The following is a 15,000-nucleotide window of genomic DNA, read 5'->3' on the forward strand; positions in this document are numbered from 1 at the left end:
GCCCCCCCGTGACGTGCGCGTCCCCCACAGGCCCCGGTGGTGGCGGTGCACTGGTCGGCGGCGGACGCGGACCTGGTGGCGTCGGGCGATGAGAGGGGCGTGGTGGCCTGCCACTGGCGCCACACGGGGGCCACCTCCAGCTTCAGGCCCGAGCCCCGGAGCATCACCTGCCTCACCTGCTCCCCCCACACCTGGAGCACCGTGGCCGTGGGGTAAGACCGCCTCCCACTCCCTGTGGTCGCCGTGGAAACACAGCTGACCCCCCTGCCCCCCCCACAGGTACAAAGACGGGATGATCGTGCTACTCGACCTGAGCAGGAGCGTGGTCACGCACCGCCTCCGAGGCCACGACGACGAGATCCACGCCCTGGAATGGGCGCCACTGGCCGGCGAATACGCCCTCTACGCCTGCCCCGAGGGTGGGGACGGGGGCGGGGACGGTCACGTGACCTCAGCGGCGGGGGAGGGGGGATGCTACCTGGCGTCAGGAAGCAGGGACCAGACGCTGAGGGTCTGGAGCTCCGCCCAGGGGAAAGGTAACGCCCACGTCTCTGCGCTGGTGTTCCTGCTCACCCGTGCTCACTGGCCCCGCCCCCTGCAGGTGTGATGACCCTCAAGCTGCCCCACGTGAAGAAGAGGGGGGCCGCCGTCGACCCCGGGGTCAAAGAGCGGCTCTGGCTCACCGTCCACTGGCCTGAGGGACGGCCCACCCAGCTGGTGTCCAGCTGCTTCAGGTACCGCCCCCGGGGGCGGGGCCAGGGGGGGCGGGGTCATGATGTGTCCATAATCTGCCTGTGTGTGTGTGTGTGTGTGTGTGTGTGTGTTTAACTGTGTGTGTGTGTGTGTGTGTGTGTGTGCGTGTTTAACTGTGTGTGTGTGTGTTTAACTGTGTGTGTGTGTTTAACTGTGTGTGTGTGTGTGTGTGTGTGTGTTTAACTGTGTGTGTGTGTGTGTGTGTGTGTGTGCGTGTGTGCGTGTTTAACTGTGTGTGTGTGTGTGTGTGTGTTTAACTGTGTGTGTGTGTGTGCGTGTTTAACTGTGTGTGTGTGTGTGTGTTTAACTGTGTGTGTGTGTGTGTGTTTAACTGTGTGTGTGTGTGTGTGTGTTTAACTGTGTGTGTGTGTGTGTGTGTGTGTGTGTGTGTGTGTGTGTGTGTGTGTTTAACTGTGTGTGTGTGTGTGTGTGTTTAACTGTGTGTGTGTGTGTTTAACTGTGTGTGTGTGTGTTTAACTGTGTGTGTGTGTGTGTTTAACTGTGTGTGTGTGTTTAACTGTGTGTGTGTGTGTGTGTTTAACTGTGTGTGTGTGTTTAACTGTGTGTGTGCAGTGGGGAGCTGCTCCTGTGGGACCTGACCCGGTCGGGGAAGCAGAAGTGGGTTCTTTTTGGGGGGGCCGGTGAGAGTCAGAACCACACCCGCATCGTGTTCAACGTGAGTTCGCTCCGCCCACCGGGGGGTGGGGTTCTGCTGCTCAGCACCTCTATGGATCGCCTGGTAAGACTCCGCCCACCTGGTCCTGGTCCTGGTCCTGGTTCTGTTCCTGACCCTGTGCCCTACCCAGATCCGCTGCTGGGACCTGGACTCCCTGTCCAGCTGCTGGGCGCTGCCCACCCTGGGGGGCTTCGTGTACGCGCTGAGCTTCTCCCCGGTGGGGGCCGGCTTCCTGGCGCTGGGTGTGGGCGATCACATGATCCGGGTGTGGAACACCCTGAGCCCCGACCCCTTCGATGTGCGCACCCTGTGGCAGGGCATCAGGTCAAAGGTCACGGCGGTGGGTGACATCATCAGGGGGGGCATCATCATCATTACTGCTGTTTTCCTGCTGACTGAGCTGCCGGCCACGCCCCCTGGCCTCTCAGCCAATGGAAGCCCTGCATCAACCTGAAATGACCCTTGACCCTGTGTCGCTGCAGCTGGCCTGGCACCCCCAGAAAGAGGGGGCGCTGTCGTTTGGGACGGACGACGGGAAGGTGGGGGTCTACGATGTCTTCTCCAACAAGTAGGGATCCGACTGGCCCCGTCCCCTGACCCCTTCAGGCTCCGCCCCCTTGACCCGGCCAGGCCCCGCCCCCTGTGACCTCCTGTCTCCTCGCAGGCCCCCCCAGATCTCCAGCTCCTACCACAAGAGGACGGTGTACTCGCTGGCGTGGGGCCCCCCCGTTCCCCCGGCAGGAGGGGGCACAGGCTACACCCTGTACAGCTGCGCCGGCGAGGGCGTCGTCCTCCAGCACGACCCCACTGACCTGAGCGGGGACGCATCCGACATCAACCGACTCATCCAACTCACCAACGACATCCAGGTGTGTGTGTGTGTGTGTGTGTCTTCTTCTCCTCCTCCAGGCTTCTCCCTTCAGGGTCTCCACAGCCAATCAGTGTCCTCCATCTAACCCTGTCTTCTCATCCTCTTCTCTCACACCAACTACCTTCATGTCCTCTTTCACTACATCCATAAACCTCCTCTTTGGTCTTCCTCTAGGCCTCCTGCCTGGCAGTTCAGAACTCAGCATCCTTCTACCAATATATTCACTATCTCTCCTCTGGACATGTCCAAACCATCTCAGTCTGGCCTCTCTGACTTTATCTCCAGAACCTCTAACATGTGCTGTCCCTCTGATGTACTCATTCCTGATCCTATCCATCCTGGTCACTCCCAGAGAGAACCTCAGCATCTTCATCTCTGCTACCTCCAGCTCTGTCTCCTGTCTTTTCCTCAGGGACACTGTCTCTAGACCAAACAACATCGCTGGTCTCACCACAGTTTTGTTCACCTTTCCTTTCATTTTAGCTGAAACTCTTCTATCACACATCACACCTGACACTTTCCTCCACCCGTTCCATCCTGCCTGGACACGCTTCTTCACCTCTTTTCCACACTCTCCATTGCTCTGGACTGTTGACCCCAAGTACTTCAAATCCTCCACCTTCTTGATCTCTTCTCCCTGTAACCTCACTCTTCCACTTGGGTCCCTCTCATTCACACACATGTACTCTGTCTTACTGTGGCTAACCTTCATTCCTCTCCTTTCCAGGACAAACCTCCACCTCTCTAGCTTCTCCTCCACCTGTTCCCTGCTCTCACTACAGATCACAATGTAATCTGCAAACATCATAGTCCATGGAGATTCCTGTCTGACCTCGTCTGTCAGCCTGTCCATCACCATAGCAACAAGAAGGGGCTCAGAGCTGATCCCTGATGTTCTCTCTCATTTTCCACGTTCATCAACTCTTCGAAGTACTCTTTCCATCTTCCCATCACACTACTGGCACCTGTCAATAGACTTCCATCCCTATCCTTAACCACCCTAACCTGCTGCACGTCCTTCCCATCTCTGTCTCTCTGTCTTGCCAACCGGTATAGATCAGTCTCTCCCTCCTTACTGTCCAACCTAGCATACAAGTCATCATAAGCTTCTTGTTTGGCCTTTGCTACCTCTACCTTCACCTTACGCTGCATCTCCCTGTACTCCTGTCTACTCTCCTCAGTCCTCTCAGTGTCCCACTTCCTCTTGGCTAACCTCTTTCTCTGTATACACTCCTGTACCTCCTCATTCCACCACCAAGTCTCCTTATCTACTTTCCTTCCAGATGACACACCAAGTACTCTCCTACCTGTCTCCCTGATCACATTAGCTGTAGTTGTCCAGTCATCTGGAAGCACCTCCTGACCACCCAGAGCTTGTCTTAACTCCTTCCTAAAAGTCATGCAACACTCTTCCTTTTTCAGCTTCCACCATTTCGTCTTCTGCTCTCCCTTTGCCCTCTTCATCTTCCTCACCACCAGAGTCATCCTACACACCACCATCCTATGCTGTTTGGCTACACTCTCACCTACCACTACTTTGCAGTCACTGATCTCCTTCAGGTTACACCGTCTACACCAGATGTAGTCTACCTGTGTGCTCCTACCTCCACTCTTATAGGTCACTCTATGTTCCTGCCTCTTCTGGAAGAAAGTATTCACTACAGCCATTTCCATCCTTTTTGCAAAGTCAACTACCATCTGTCCTTCTGCGTTCCTCTCCTGGATACCAAACCTGCCCATCACCTCCTCATCACCTCTGTTTCCTGCACCAACATGTCCATTGAAGTCTGCTCCAATGACAACTCTCTCACTTCTAGGCATGCTCTGCATCACTTCATCAAGGTCCGACCAGAATTTCTCCTTCTCCTCCAGCTCACATCCTACCTGTGGAGCATACCCACTAACAACATTGAACATCACACCTTCTATTTCTAGCTTCAGACTCATCACTCTATCTGACACTCTTTTTACCTCCAGGACATTCCTAACGAACTCCTCCTTCAAGATAACTCCTACTCCATTTCTCTTCCCATCTACACCATGATAGAACAACTTGAACCCTGCTCCTAAACTTCTAGCCTTGCTACCTTTCCACCTGGTCTCCTGGACACACAGTATGTCTACCTTCCTCCTCTGCATCATGTCAACCAACTCTCTACCTTTTCCTGTCATAGTTCCAACATTCAACGTCCCTACTCTCAGTCCTATACTCTTGGTGTTCCTCTTCTCTTTCTTCGAGCGAACGCACTTTCCTCCTCTCCTTCTTCGACCAACAGTAATCCAACTTCCACCGGCGCCCTGTAGGTCAACAGCGCCGATGGCGGTCGTTGTTAACCCGGGCCTCGACCGATCCGGTATGGAAGTCATAGGTTTGATTCGCATCTTTGATTTGGCAAAAGTTTTACGCCGGATGCCCTTCCTGACGCAACCCTCTGTATTTATCCGGGCTTGGGACCGGCACAATAAGACACTGGCTTGTGTCCTCTTGTGGCTACAATGTGTGTCTGTGTGTGTGTAACTGTGTGTGTGTGACCCCCCTCCAGCACAAACTGCCCCCCCACACTGACCTCAGCTGGAAGCCTGATGGAACGGTGGTCGCCATCGGCAACGAAGACGGGTGAGTGTCCGCCTCCCTCCTGTGAGCAGCCCTTCTGGCCCCGCCCTCTTGGTGGCCCAGCCCTGTGGCCCCGCCCTCACCTGCCTCCCCCACAGGTGCGTGGAGGTGTACGCGGCCCCCACCCTGGCACTGCGATGCAGCATTCAGCAGCACCACAAGACCATCAATGCTCTGGCCTGGAGCCCCGCCCACGCCGCCCCCCCCCAGCGCTGCCTGCTGGCCTCCGCCTCCAGCAACGCCGTCGTCTACGTGCACGACCTGCGCGCTGCCATCGGTGGGTGGGGCCACCCTCGTCAGGTGATCCCTGGCGGGACGGCGTGTGACGTGTGCTCTCCCCCCTCAGAAACCCCCCCGGCACGGCCCCCCATGCTGACGGAGCCCTACCGGAGGCTGAGCGGCCACACGGCCAAGGTCACGGGGCTGGCGTGGAGCCCCCACCACGACGCCCGGCTGGTCACCGTGTCCTACGACGGCACCGCCCAGGTGGGGCCGGGGGGGTCACACTCAGGTAACCATGACGATGGCATTGCCATGGCGACTGTCTCTACTTTCTCCCCCCCCAGGTGTGGGACGTCCTGCAGGAGGCGCCACTTGCCAACTACCGGGGGCACGCGGGCCCCCTCCTGTGTGTGGAATGGTCCCCTCTGGACCCAGACCTGGTCTGGACAGGGGGGCGGGACTTCACCCTGCAAGAGTGGAGGGTGTCCCAGCAGGAGTTTAGCCGCCCCCCCAAAGGTACGGTGCCGGGGGGGTTGGGGGCTCCCCCCCTCCCCCCGCTAACGCCCCTCCCTCACCGACAGGGAAGAAGATGCTGCTGCTGAAGGAGAAGGCCAAGAAGAAGAAGAACAAGGTGGGGACTGGAGGGGCGGGGCCAGGAGCTGGAGGGGCGGGGCCAGGAACGGGGGAGGTGAACGGCGAGTCAGGTTCAGCCGGAGCAAAGGTGTCAGGTGACGAAGAGGAGGAGGAGGAGGAAGGCAGCTCAGCCAGCGGGCCGGTCGCTCCAGGTAACAGAGGCGGGGTCAGGGGCGGAGTCAGGGGCGGAGTCAGGGGCAGGGTTCACCTGGAGACAAAAAATCATTTACAACAACTTTGTTTAAATGTTATTGCAGCCGCAGTGGAGACACACAGGAAACCCTCGTCTTCATCAGTGACGAAGATCAAAGAGACACCAGGTGTGTGTGTGTGTGTGTGTGTGACTGACTCTGTGTGTGTGTGTGTGTGACTGACTGTGTGTGTGTGTGACTGACTCTGTGTGTGTGTGTGTGTGTGTGAATCTTCCTCCAGACGCCGGTGTGATGAAGAGGAGGAAGCCCCGCTCGCTCCTCCCCATCAGCTCCTCATTGGACCACCGGTCAAGGGAGGAGCTTCTGCAGGACTGTGTCGCCCTGGCAACCGTGACACATGGAGGGGGTGTGGCCATGTTTCTATCAGTGGTTATTTTCTGTTAGCTGTTAAAATTAACTTTACTGTCTGTTTAAGTGACACACGTTATTCATCATTATGAAAAATAGAAGAAAATATGAATTCTATGTGTGTAGCTTCATCTGTTTGGTCAGAGAAGCTTAGAATCTGTGTCGCTTCAGCATTCAGTGGTCACGTGGGGTCATAGGTCACTGGGGCCACACACACAGTTCATCACAGGTAACCATGATACTGTTGGTGGTCATCACAGGTAACCATGATACTGTTGGTGTGAATCACAGGTAACCATGATACTGTTGGTGTTCATCACAGGTAACCATGATACTGTTGGTGTGAATCGCGTCTAGAGCTGCATTGTTTCTTATGGCTGCTAAGCTGTGTGTGGCCCCAGTGACCTATGACCCCACGTGACCACTGAATGCTGAAGCGACACAGATTCTAAGCTTCTCTGACCAAACAGATGAAGCTACACACATAGAATTAATATTTTCTTCTATTTTTCATAATGATGAATAACATGTCACTTAAAATTAACTTTACTGTTCGTTTAATCGTCTCTTTAATCGTTAGCTGTTAGCCATTAGCTGTTCATCGTTAGCAGTTAGCCATTAGTTGTTAGCTGTTAGCGTTAGCTAACTCTGGTCCCTCCCCAGGCGCCGCTGACAGCGTCCCGGACCTGAACCTCCATCTTGGCCTGTTCTCTGACCGGTCGGCTCTGCTGCGCATGCTGGAGGCTGAAGGTGTGTGTGTGTGTGTTTTACTGTGTGTGTGTGTGTGTGTTTTACTGTGTGTGTGTGTTAGTGTGAGTGTATTACAGTGTGTGTTACTGTGTGTGTGTGTGTGTTACAGTATTACTGTGTGTGTGTGTGTGTTACAGTGTATTACTGTGTGTGTGTGTGTGTGTGTTACAGTGTATTACTGTGTGTGTGTGTGTTACAGTGTATTACTGTGTGTGTGTGTGTGTGTGTGTGTGTTACAGTGTATTACTGTGTGTGTGTATGTGTGTTACAGTGTATTAGTGTGTGTGTGTATGTGTGTTACAGTGTATTAGTGTGTGTCAGTGTGTTACCGTGTGTGTTAGTGTTACGGTGTATTAGTGTGTTAGTGTATTGGTGTGTGTTACCGTATGTGTGTGTGTGTGTTAGTGTATTACAGTGTGTGTGAGTGTATTACAGTGTGTGTGAGTGTATTACAGTGTGTGTTAGTGTATTACAGTGTGTGTTAGTGTATTACAGTGTGTGTTACAGCGTGTTACAGTGTATTCCTGTGTGTGTGTGTGTTAGTGTATTACTGTGTGTGTGTGTGTGTTAGTGTATTACTGTGTGTGTGTGTGTGTGTTACAGTGTATTACTGTGTGTGTGTGTGTGTTACAGTGTATTACTGTGTGTGTGTGTTACAGTGTAATACAGGGTGTGTGTGTGTTTGTGTAAGTGTATGGGTGTTAGGGTGTTACAGTGTGTGTGTTTTTTTACAGTGTATGTTATAGTGTAATACAGGGTGGGTGTGGGTGTGTCTGTGTGCGTCTGTGTGTATTAGTGTATGAAAGGGTGTTACAGTGTGTGTGTGTTACAGTGTATGTTAGTGTGTGTTAGTGTATGTGTTAGTGTGAGTGTATTACAGTGTGAGTGTATTACAGTGTGTGTGTGTTAGTCTTACAGTGTATGTTAGTGTGTGTCAGTGTATCACAGTGTGTTACCGTGTGTGTGTTAGTGTTACGGTGTATTACAGTGTGTTAGTGTATTGGTGTGTGTTACCGTATGTGTGTGTGTTAGTGTATTACAGTGTGTGTTACAGTATGTGTGTGTGTCTGACCCCTCCTCTATCTCTGCAGAGGCGGGGCATGTGGAGGCGGGGCACTACGACTCTGTGGTGTACCTGCGACTGTGGACGGGTGACCTGGAGGGGGCGCTGCAGCTGGCGGCGGAGCGGGGGGAGCTGAACGACCACCTGCTGTCCTTGGCCCCAATGGGTAGGGGCGGGGCCTTAGGGGCGGGCCTTAGGGGTGGGGCCGGGCCTGTGATGTGTGACCTGTGTGTCCCCCCCAGCCGGGTTCGGGGCGTGGCGGGGGGCGGTGGAGGCGTATGTGAGGCAGCTGAGTCAGCAGGAGCAGCACCTGAAGGCAGCGTCACACCTGCTGTCGCTGCACCGCGTGACGGAGGCCCTGGAGCTGCTGGGGGGGCACCGGCTCTACAGGTGGGCGCATCCCGTCTCCACGGTAACGACGGCAGGTCGTGGTGGTTCTAACGTGTGTTTGTCTCAGGGAGGCGGTGGCTCTGGCGAAAGCCCGCCTGCCCCCGGGTGACCCGGTGCTGGGGGGGCTGTACCGCCGCTGGGCCGGCGCTCTGGAGAAGGACGGACACCTGTCGGCCGCCGCCAAGTGGTGAGACCCCGTTACTGCAGGAGCCCATCAGGTCATGTGACGGCGTCCTCACATCTCCCCCCTCCCCTCCAGCTACCTCGCTGCCGGCGCCGGGTTCGACGCGGCGAAGGTCCTCGCCAAGAAGAACGACGCGGCGTCGCTGAGGGCTGCAGCCCAGCTGGCGAGGGTGTGCGGGGAGGCGGAGCTAGCCAGGGCGCTAGCGCTGCGCTGCACCAAGGAGCTGACCGCCGCCCTGGATTGGGTCGCCGCCCAGGAGGTCCTGAGCGCTCAGGACGGCCTGCTGGTGAGGGAGGAGTCTCTTCACGCGGTCACTTCCTGTCCAGACAGGAAGTGTGACTCCAGGCTCTTTGATGTCTTCTGTCACTTCCTGCAGGTCCACAGGCTCCACCTCTGTGTCGCTGAGCTCCTGGAGGCGTCGCTGTCGGACGCCGTGGGCGCACCTCAGCACCGCTTCTCCTCCCACCCGTGGGCGTCGCCGGCTGAGCCTCAGCTCCGCCTCCGGGACCGCGTGATTGGCGTGTGGGCGGAGCAGTTCGGTGTCTCGTCGACCTCGACAGGTAGCCACGCCCCCAGCGTTCTCCTGCAGGAGCTGAAGTCTGTGGAGACTCCGCCCCCCTCCGCCAGCGTCCCGCTCAAACAGGTGAGGGCGGGGCCAGAGGCCATCAGCGGGCCGGGGCGCTTCCAGGTGGTTATCTTGCATGTCTCCACCCCCAGGTGCAGCTGTACTCCGCCCTCCACCTGAGCCGCGCCCTCCTGGTGTGGCTGGGTGACGACGATGGCCTGCTGATGGCGGAGCTGTGGGGGGCGGCAGCCTGGTTCCAGCTCCCCCAGCACTTCAGCGCCGGCGCCCAGCTCTGCAGGCTGCTGTTCCCCGAGGGTAAGCCCCACCCATCACACGTCCCCCGGTCAGGTGACCCTCCTCACCGTGTCTCCCTCCGTCAGGTGACGTCAGCGTCTGGTCTAGGACACGCCCCCTGAGTCTCCACCCCCCCGAGGAAGATGCCGCCGCCAGCCTGCAGGCGCTGGTCCAGTACCATCACCTGTACGCACGCTGGTGGAGGAGCTCCGCCCCCCCCTCGCTCAGTGGAGGAGTGACAGAGGAAGAGCAGGGCGTCTCCGTGGCGACCGTGTGGGCGGGGCCCTTGGACGCCTCCCTGCTCCTGTCCCGCCCCCACGCCACCCTCCAGGCCACCCAGGTGTCCGTCAGGGAGATCCAGGACCTGTTGGCCGCCATGGTGCTGCAGCACGGCCGGGCCGACGCCCCCTTGCAGGCCACGCCCACTGGGTAAGTGGTCCTTCAGGTGAGCCCCGCCCCTTCCTGTCCCCGCCCCCTGACGTCTGTCTGTCCTCCAGGGAAGAGGGGGCGACGCTGGTGTCGCTGTCGGCCCGCATGGCGGCGCAGCAGGAGCAGCTGGACCAGCTGCCCGATGCCGTCAAGGTAGGCGCGACCTGAGGGACGCAAGCAGCCAATCAGGAGCGCTTTGTGTGACCCCGTCCCCTGTGTTCCTGCTTCCTGTAGGCGTTCCCCCGCCCTGACGTGATGGAGTGCTGCCTGCTGCTGCTGCACCTCAGCAGGACGGCCCCCGTCCCCGAGCCCGTCCAGCAGGAGGCTCGAGAGCTGCTGCAGCGGTTTGGAACGCACCCCGACGTGCAGAGGGCCGCCCGCCGCTTCCTGTCCTGAGGCCGGGGCTTCCTGCTGCGCCACTTTTTGTTTAATAAAACCTGCAATAGAACGTTTGTCTGATCCATGTCTCACCTGACGGAGGCCCCGCCCACTAAAGCAGCCGCTCCAGAGCAACGGATTAAAAAAAACTTTACACTGAAAATACAAAACAATTTAATAAACAACTGTTTAGAACAAGATGGAACGTAAAAACAGGAACCACAACATGTAAACCTGAGGGGGGGGACGGGGTGGGGGGGTCAGGAGCTGAGTGACACGACCACACCCACTGCTAAAAGTGTCCCCGGGAGGAGAGGAGGGGCTAAAACTTTTATTTTCATCAAAATCATACATTTAAACGGACGGGGCCCCCGCTGGGAACACGAGGGGCCCGGGGGGGTTCTGGTCCCGTTTGGTGTCGCTGCTATAAAACAACCGGACAGATTAAAAGAAAAGGTGTTGATTCGGCCGCTACTTGATAAAAGACGCTAAAACCACCGTGTGACGCTCGCCGCCGCTCGCCCGGGTCCGTGTGTCACCGGCGTGTGCTGGAGGGCGTTACCGCGGCGCCGAGCGTCCGTCCGTCCGTCAGTGCTTGTTGTTGGTCTCCTCGGGCCCCGCGCTGGAGATGCCGTTCTGGGGCTGGGTGGAGCCTGAACCCAGGCCGTACAATCTCCCACAATACTTTGCGTCGTCGATGTTATCCTCAAAGAAAAGCTGGAGGAGAAGAGAGGTTGACGCTGCGGCCCCGCCCCCTACAGTGGGCGTGGCCACGCGTGGGGACCTACCTCCTTCATTCTGAAGAAGGCCATGCCGGTCAGCAGCGAGTCGGACCCCGCCTGGTGCTGCCGGCCAATCCGCTTCAGCTCCAGCTGGTCCGCCACCTCCTGCAGCCCCCCCTGTAAAGACAGGACGTAAGACCGGTGGAGCCCCGCCCCCTGCCCAGGCAGCGCCGCCCACTCACCTTCAGGTTCTTGCAGCTCTTCATCAGGTACTTGACGTCGTAGATGGCCGGGAAGAACAGGTTCAGGATCTGGAAGAAGTCGTGCTCCTCCTCCGGGAGGCGGGCGTCCGTCAGCAGCTTCACTAGGTAGCCGAAGTCGTAGCCACTGGGGGGCAGATCGAGGCAGAACAGGGTCAGAACGGGTCAGAAGCACACAGGGACCGGACCTCCAGGCCCCTCACCTGTGGAACGACAGCCACTTGACGTTCTCACACAGCACCAGGCCGGAGGTCATGAGCAGCTCGGCGAAGTAGAGCGTGTCGATGCCCTCCTCCTCGTGCTTCTTGAACTGCAGGCCCGAGTTCTGCAGCAGGTCGATGGAGTCCTGGGAGTACATGTCCTCTCTGGGGGGCAAAGCAGGGTCAGGGTCAGGCCAGACACCACAGAAGAACGGCCCCAGGCGGCTCCACCTACGTCAGGTTGAACTTGAAGTTGAACTGCCAGGTGGTGGTGCCTGGGGGGTAGTCGCCGTCCTCGTTCATGAAGGTCAGGCCCAGCTGGATGATCTTCAGCAGGTCCACGTTGCAGCGCAGCAGCTGGTACTGGTAGTCCACCGTGCTGCGGAACTCCCCGATGGGCCGCACCACCACACCCGGGAATTCCGTGTCCTGGGGGGGAACGGCGCGTGAGCGAGGAACCAGGAGATGGCCCTTTAAAATAACCCCCCTACGAGCGTCTGAACAGGAAGTGACCCACGTGACCCCCACCATGGCGATGTAGTTGTAGCTCTGGATGATCTGCCGGATCTTCCTCATCTCCTCCTCCACGTTGCTCGCCCACACCTCACAGATGATCTGGCTGGAGTCGGTCAGGGCGGCCGGCATGTCGGCGGTCAGGAAGGACGCTCAAACGCCAACGCTGCAGCGCTCACCACGGGGGTGGGGCCAGAGGACGGCTCTGAGGGGGGGGGGACAACGAGTCAGCAGGACCGTCAGATCAGAGCAGAACCAGGTGTGAAGGTTCTCCTGTCTGAGTCACCACGACCTCACGCCTCAGGGATGACGCTCGCTAACGACGGGCGCACATGGATTCACGTCCTGAGTGGGTGTGAGGTCATCATCATCATCATCACACACACACACACACACACACACACACACACACACACACAATCAGAATCGGCTTCACTCTTCCTCCTCCAGACGCACCGCTGACCCAGAAGGTCCAGTTCGGTTTCGCTGCTCCAGAGAATCCACTAACCTGTTAGTGTTTGCAAACAGCTGATGACGTCACGCGATAGCGATGAGTTATCCTGACGTCACGTGATGACCAGTGCCCGACTAACCCTAACCAGCCCGTTGTAACGGATGAAGGTGAGCGAACGTGACGTGACGTCAGTTTGTTGTTCACAACAGAGGAGCGGTGCTGCTGAAGCACCGGACCGGTCGAGTCTCACGTTAACGTCACCGGTTCCTCCGATAGTCCAGAACACCTGTGTAAATCCTGTTAAATCGTGCTAATGCTAACTAGTGGTGTTAAATCGTGCTAATGCTAACTGCGCAGCGGCACTGACGCGTTAGCTAGCTGCGTGTTTAGCCTGACTGCTAGCGGACGTTCACCAGCTAGCCGTTAGCTTCACTAGCTAACACTACCAGAGCACATATTTAATAAAACTCCTCCACCGGGTGACAAACCGTCACAACGACACCGTGAAGTCGTGGCGGGGCGTCCCGGGGGGGGTCCACGGCGTTGTTCACCTGAGGGTTCGCTCTTCGTCGGCCGTGCAGCTAGCTAGCAGCGCCGCTCGTCTTCTTCTTCTACGGTTCCGCTGCTCTGACTTCTTCTTCGTGGTCTCTAATGGTGAGTCGGAAGTGAGACAGCGGAGACGCTCACCGCACCAAGTGCCTTTGAAACGTAATGACGTCACTGAAGACGACGCAGCGCGTGTTCGCTCCAATGAACGGGGCTGTTCTCTTATATATATTTAATAACTTTATTATAAATTAACATTAATAATAATAGTTAATATTTAGTAAACATCTGAAATGTATTATTTTCTTTGGTAGAAGTTTATTAATTAGTAATTAATTTATTACGTTACTATATCAATATTTAATAAGTCAATACTAATCAATACTAATATTGAGTTAATTCAGTACAGTACCTTGAATGTATAATGTCTGTGGTAGAAGTTGATTAATAATTGATTTAATACATTAATAAATATTTCATGTTACTATTAATATTGTTAATATTCAGCAAAAAATGTTGAGTTGTTTATGTCACTAATTGGGTTATGTGTACCTAACATGTACATAAAGTCAAACTGCTCATGCGTCGTTCAGGTAGAAATAGAGTAGTAATTTATAAACAAGACTTATCATCATCATCATCGTCACGTGATCTCAGGGTCATTTTCTGCTTATATTATGTTTAATACTTTTACAGACGTGTATTTTAGTCAGAAAATGTTACTTTTACAGTTGAATATCTAAACCACTGAAATTGTTTTCTTAAAAAAAAAAAAAAGCAAATTCATTAAAATGAAGACAACAAATCAAATACCCCAGTTTGAGACGTGTTTATTACCAATGAGTTGTTTTAACCAGAAGAGTCCAACAAACAGATTCCACTCAAACAATCACAGGTTTGATCTTTATAAAAATGATAGAATCCACCTGAGACAGGTAAAGAGACAAAAACACACCTGAGTGAACAGGAACCACCAATCACAATTAATCTGCTCCTTCAGTTGTTACCGTGACAACAGAGATGGAGATCAGACACCTGAACGCCTCACGTCAAAGTGAACACGTGGTGTCAAAAAGCTTTCACTACATGATCAGCTGCTGGTGAGCAGGACACGGATCACTGAGGACACATATTGATCACTGATCACCTGATCGCATGGTGGAGTAATACTTTAGTGGTTCTGGAGGATCTGTGGAGCCCCCCCCCCGCTCATGACATCATCACGAAAACACCAGCATCCCACCCCCACCCGGACCCACCAGCAGTGTGTGATGGTTGTCCTCTTCTCCATCTCACACCTGTCACACACACACACACCTATCACACACACACACACACACCTGTCACACACACACCTGTCACACACACACACACCTGTCACACACACACACACCTGTCACACACACACACCTGTCACACACACACCTGTCAGACACACACACATCTGTCACACACACATGGCGAGAACAGAACGCCCTTCACAAACGGGTGGTGAGCTGAACACACACTGATGAAGACGCGTCCCGGGTGTTGTCAGCGGGGGCAGGAAGTGATGTCACTGCTCCTGCTGGATGTGGGAGACCTGCAGGATGGGCATCAGCAGCTGGAACGCATCCTGGATGTAGGAGGCGCTGTTGGAGGCCTGAGGACAGAGAAAGGGTTAATGTCCTCAGGTGAGTCAGAGAGAAAAGGGGTGTGTGTGTGTGTGTGTGTGTGTGTGTGTGTGTGTGTGTGTGTGTGTGTGTGTGTGTGTGTGTGTGTGTGTGTGTGTGTGTGTGTGTGTGTGTGTGTGTGTGTGTGTGTCACACCTCCAGAAACACTCCAGTGATCAGGGGGTTCAGGACGTCCCCCTTCTCGTTTGCCTGTACAGAAACACGGAGAACGGATTCTGATTGGTCAGCCATCGGGAGTATGAACATACTG

The 15,000-nt window shown here is 55.5% G+C and overlaps 3 protein-coding genes across 4 annotated transcripts in view; 1 reads left to right on the forward strand and 2 right to left on the reverse strand.

Moving 5' to 3' along the window:
- gemin5 (gem (nuclear organelle) associated protein 5) overlaps positions 1–10,466 on the forward strand; it is an 11,089-nt gene extending 623 nt beyond the window's left edge. The window contains exons 3-26 of the mRNA XM_068331181.1: positions 31–212; positions 280–536; positions 602–734; positions 1,327–1,492; positions 1,560–1,769; positions 1,912–1,997; positions 2,094–2,298; positions 4,844–4,917; positions 5,013–5,191; positions 5,261–5,400; positions 5,481–5,652; positions 5,718–5,921; positions 6,027–6,089; positions 6,202–6,327; positions 6,993–7,079; positions 8,171–8,308; positions 8,385–8,532; positions 8,600–8,719; positions 8,792–9,002; positions 9,093–9,359; positions 9,434–9,596; positions 9,662–10,004; positions 10,073–10,157; positions 10,239–10,466. Coding sequence (XP_068187282.1) covers positions 31–212; positions 280–536; positions 602–734; positions 1,327–1,492; positions 1,560–1,769; positions 1,912–1,997; positions 2,094–2,298; positions 4,844–4,917; positions 5,013–5,191; positions 5,261–5,400; positions 5,481–5,652; positions 5,718–5,921; positions 6,027–6,089; positions 6,202–6,327; positions 6,993–7,079; positions 8,171–8,308; positions 8,385–8,532; positions 8,600–8,719; positions 8,792–9,002; positions 9,093–9,359; positions 9,434–9,596; positions 9,662–10,004; positions 10,073–10,157; positions 10,239–10,400 — 3,921 coding nt within the window. The 3' untranslated portion in view covers positions 10,401–10,466. The remainder of the gene's footprint in view (positions 1–30; positions 213–279; positions 537–601; positions 735–1,326; positions 1,493–1,559; positions 1,770–1,911; positions 1,998–2,093; positions 2,299–4,843; positions 4,918–5,012; positions 5,192–5,260; positions 5,401–5,480; positions 5,653–5,717; positions 5,922–6,026; positions 6,090–6,201; positions 6,328–6,992; positions 7,080–8,170; positions 8,309–8,384; positions 8,533–8,599; positions 8,720–8,791; positions 9,003–9,092; positions 9,360–9,433; positions 9,597–9,661; positions 10,005–10,072; positions 10,158–10,238) is intronic.
- A 73-nt stretch (positions 10,467–10,539) lies between these two features.
- Positions 10,540–13,210, reverse strand: cnot8 (CCR4-NOT transcription complex, subunit 8). Of its 2 annotated transcripts, none has more exons than XM_068331293.1 (7): positions 13,083–13,210; positions 12,093–12,282; positions 11,800–11,993; positions 11,568–11,729; positions 11,347–11,491; positions 11,171–11,281; positions 10,540–11,099 (listed from the first exon to the last, which is right to left on the reverse strand). In XM_068331293.1, exons 2-7 carry the CDS (start codon positions 12,207–12,209, stop codon positions 10,971–10,973), a joined length of 858 nt encoding a protein of 285 aa, XP_068187394.1. In that variant the 5' UTR covers positions 12,210–12,282; positions 13,083–13,210; the 3' UTR covers positions 10,540–10,970. The 2 variants fall into 2 exon arrangements, with proteins under 2 accessions (XP_068187394.1, XP_068187395.1); XM_068331294.1 differs by lacking the exon at positions 13,083–13,210 and adding an exon at positions 12,586–13,070.
- A 681-nt stretch (positions 13,211–13,891) lies between these two features.
- fam114a2 (family with sequence similarity 114 member A2) overlaps positions 13,892–15,000 on the reverse strand; it is a 5,200-nt gene continuing 4,091 nt past the window's right edge. Inside the window, exons 13-14 of the mRNA XM_068331221.1 lie at positions 14,886–14,939; positions 13,892–14,719 (exon numbers count right to left, since the gene is read on the reverse strand). Of these exons, the coding sequence (XP_068187322.1) occupies positions 14,633–14,719; positions 14,886–14,939 (141 nt within the window). The 3' untranslated portion in view covers positions 13,892–14,632. The remainder of the gene's footprint in view (positions 14,720–14,885; positions 14,940–15,000) is intronic.

The sequence above is a fragment of the Antennarius striatus genome, chromosome 13 (assembly GCF_040054535.1).
Source record: "Antennarius striatus isolate MH-2024 chromosome 13, ASM4005453v1, whole genome shotgun sequence".
NCBI lineage: Eukaryota > Metazoa > Chordata > Actinopteri > Lophiiformes > Antennariidae > Antennarius > Antennarius striatus.

What these genes read in the sequence shown, in the direction of transcription:
- cnot8 (XM_068331293.1), bottom strand. Translation starts at nt 12,209, where the DNA reads ATGCCGGCCGCCCTGACCGACTCCAGCCAGATCATCTGTGAGGTGTGG. An exon ending in AACTTCAAGTTCAACCTGAC is followed by an intron (nt 11,730 to 11,799) that starts GTAGGTGGAGCC and finishes TTTGCCCCCCAG; the next exon opens with AGAGGACATGTACTCCCAGG. An exon ending in AAGTGGCTGTCGTTCCACAG is followed by an intron (nt 11,492 to 11,567) that starts GTGAGGGGCCTG and finishes TCTGCCCCCCAG; the next exon opens with TGGCTACGACTTCGGCTACC.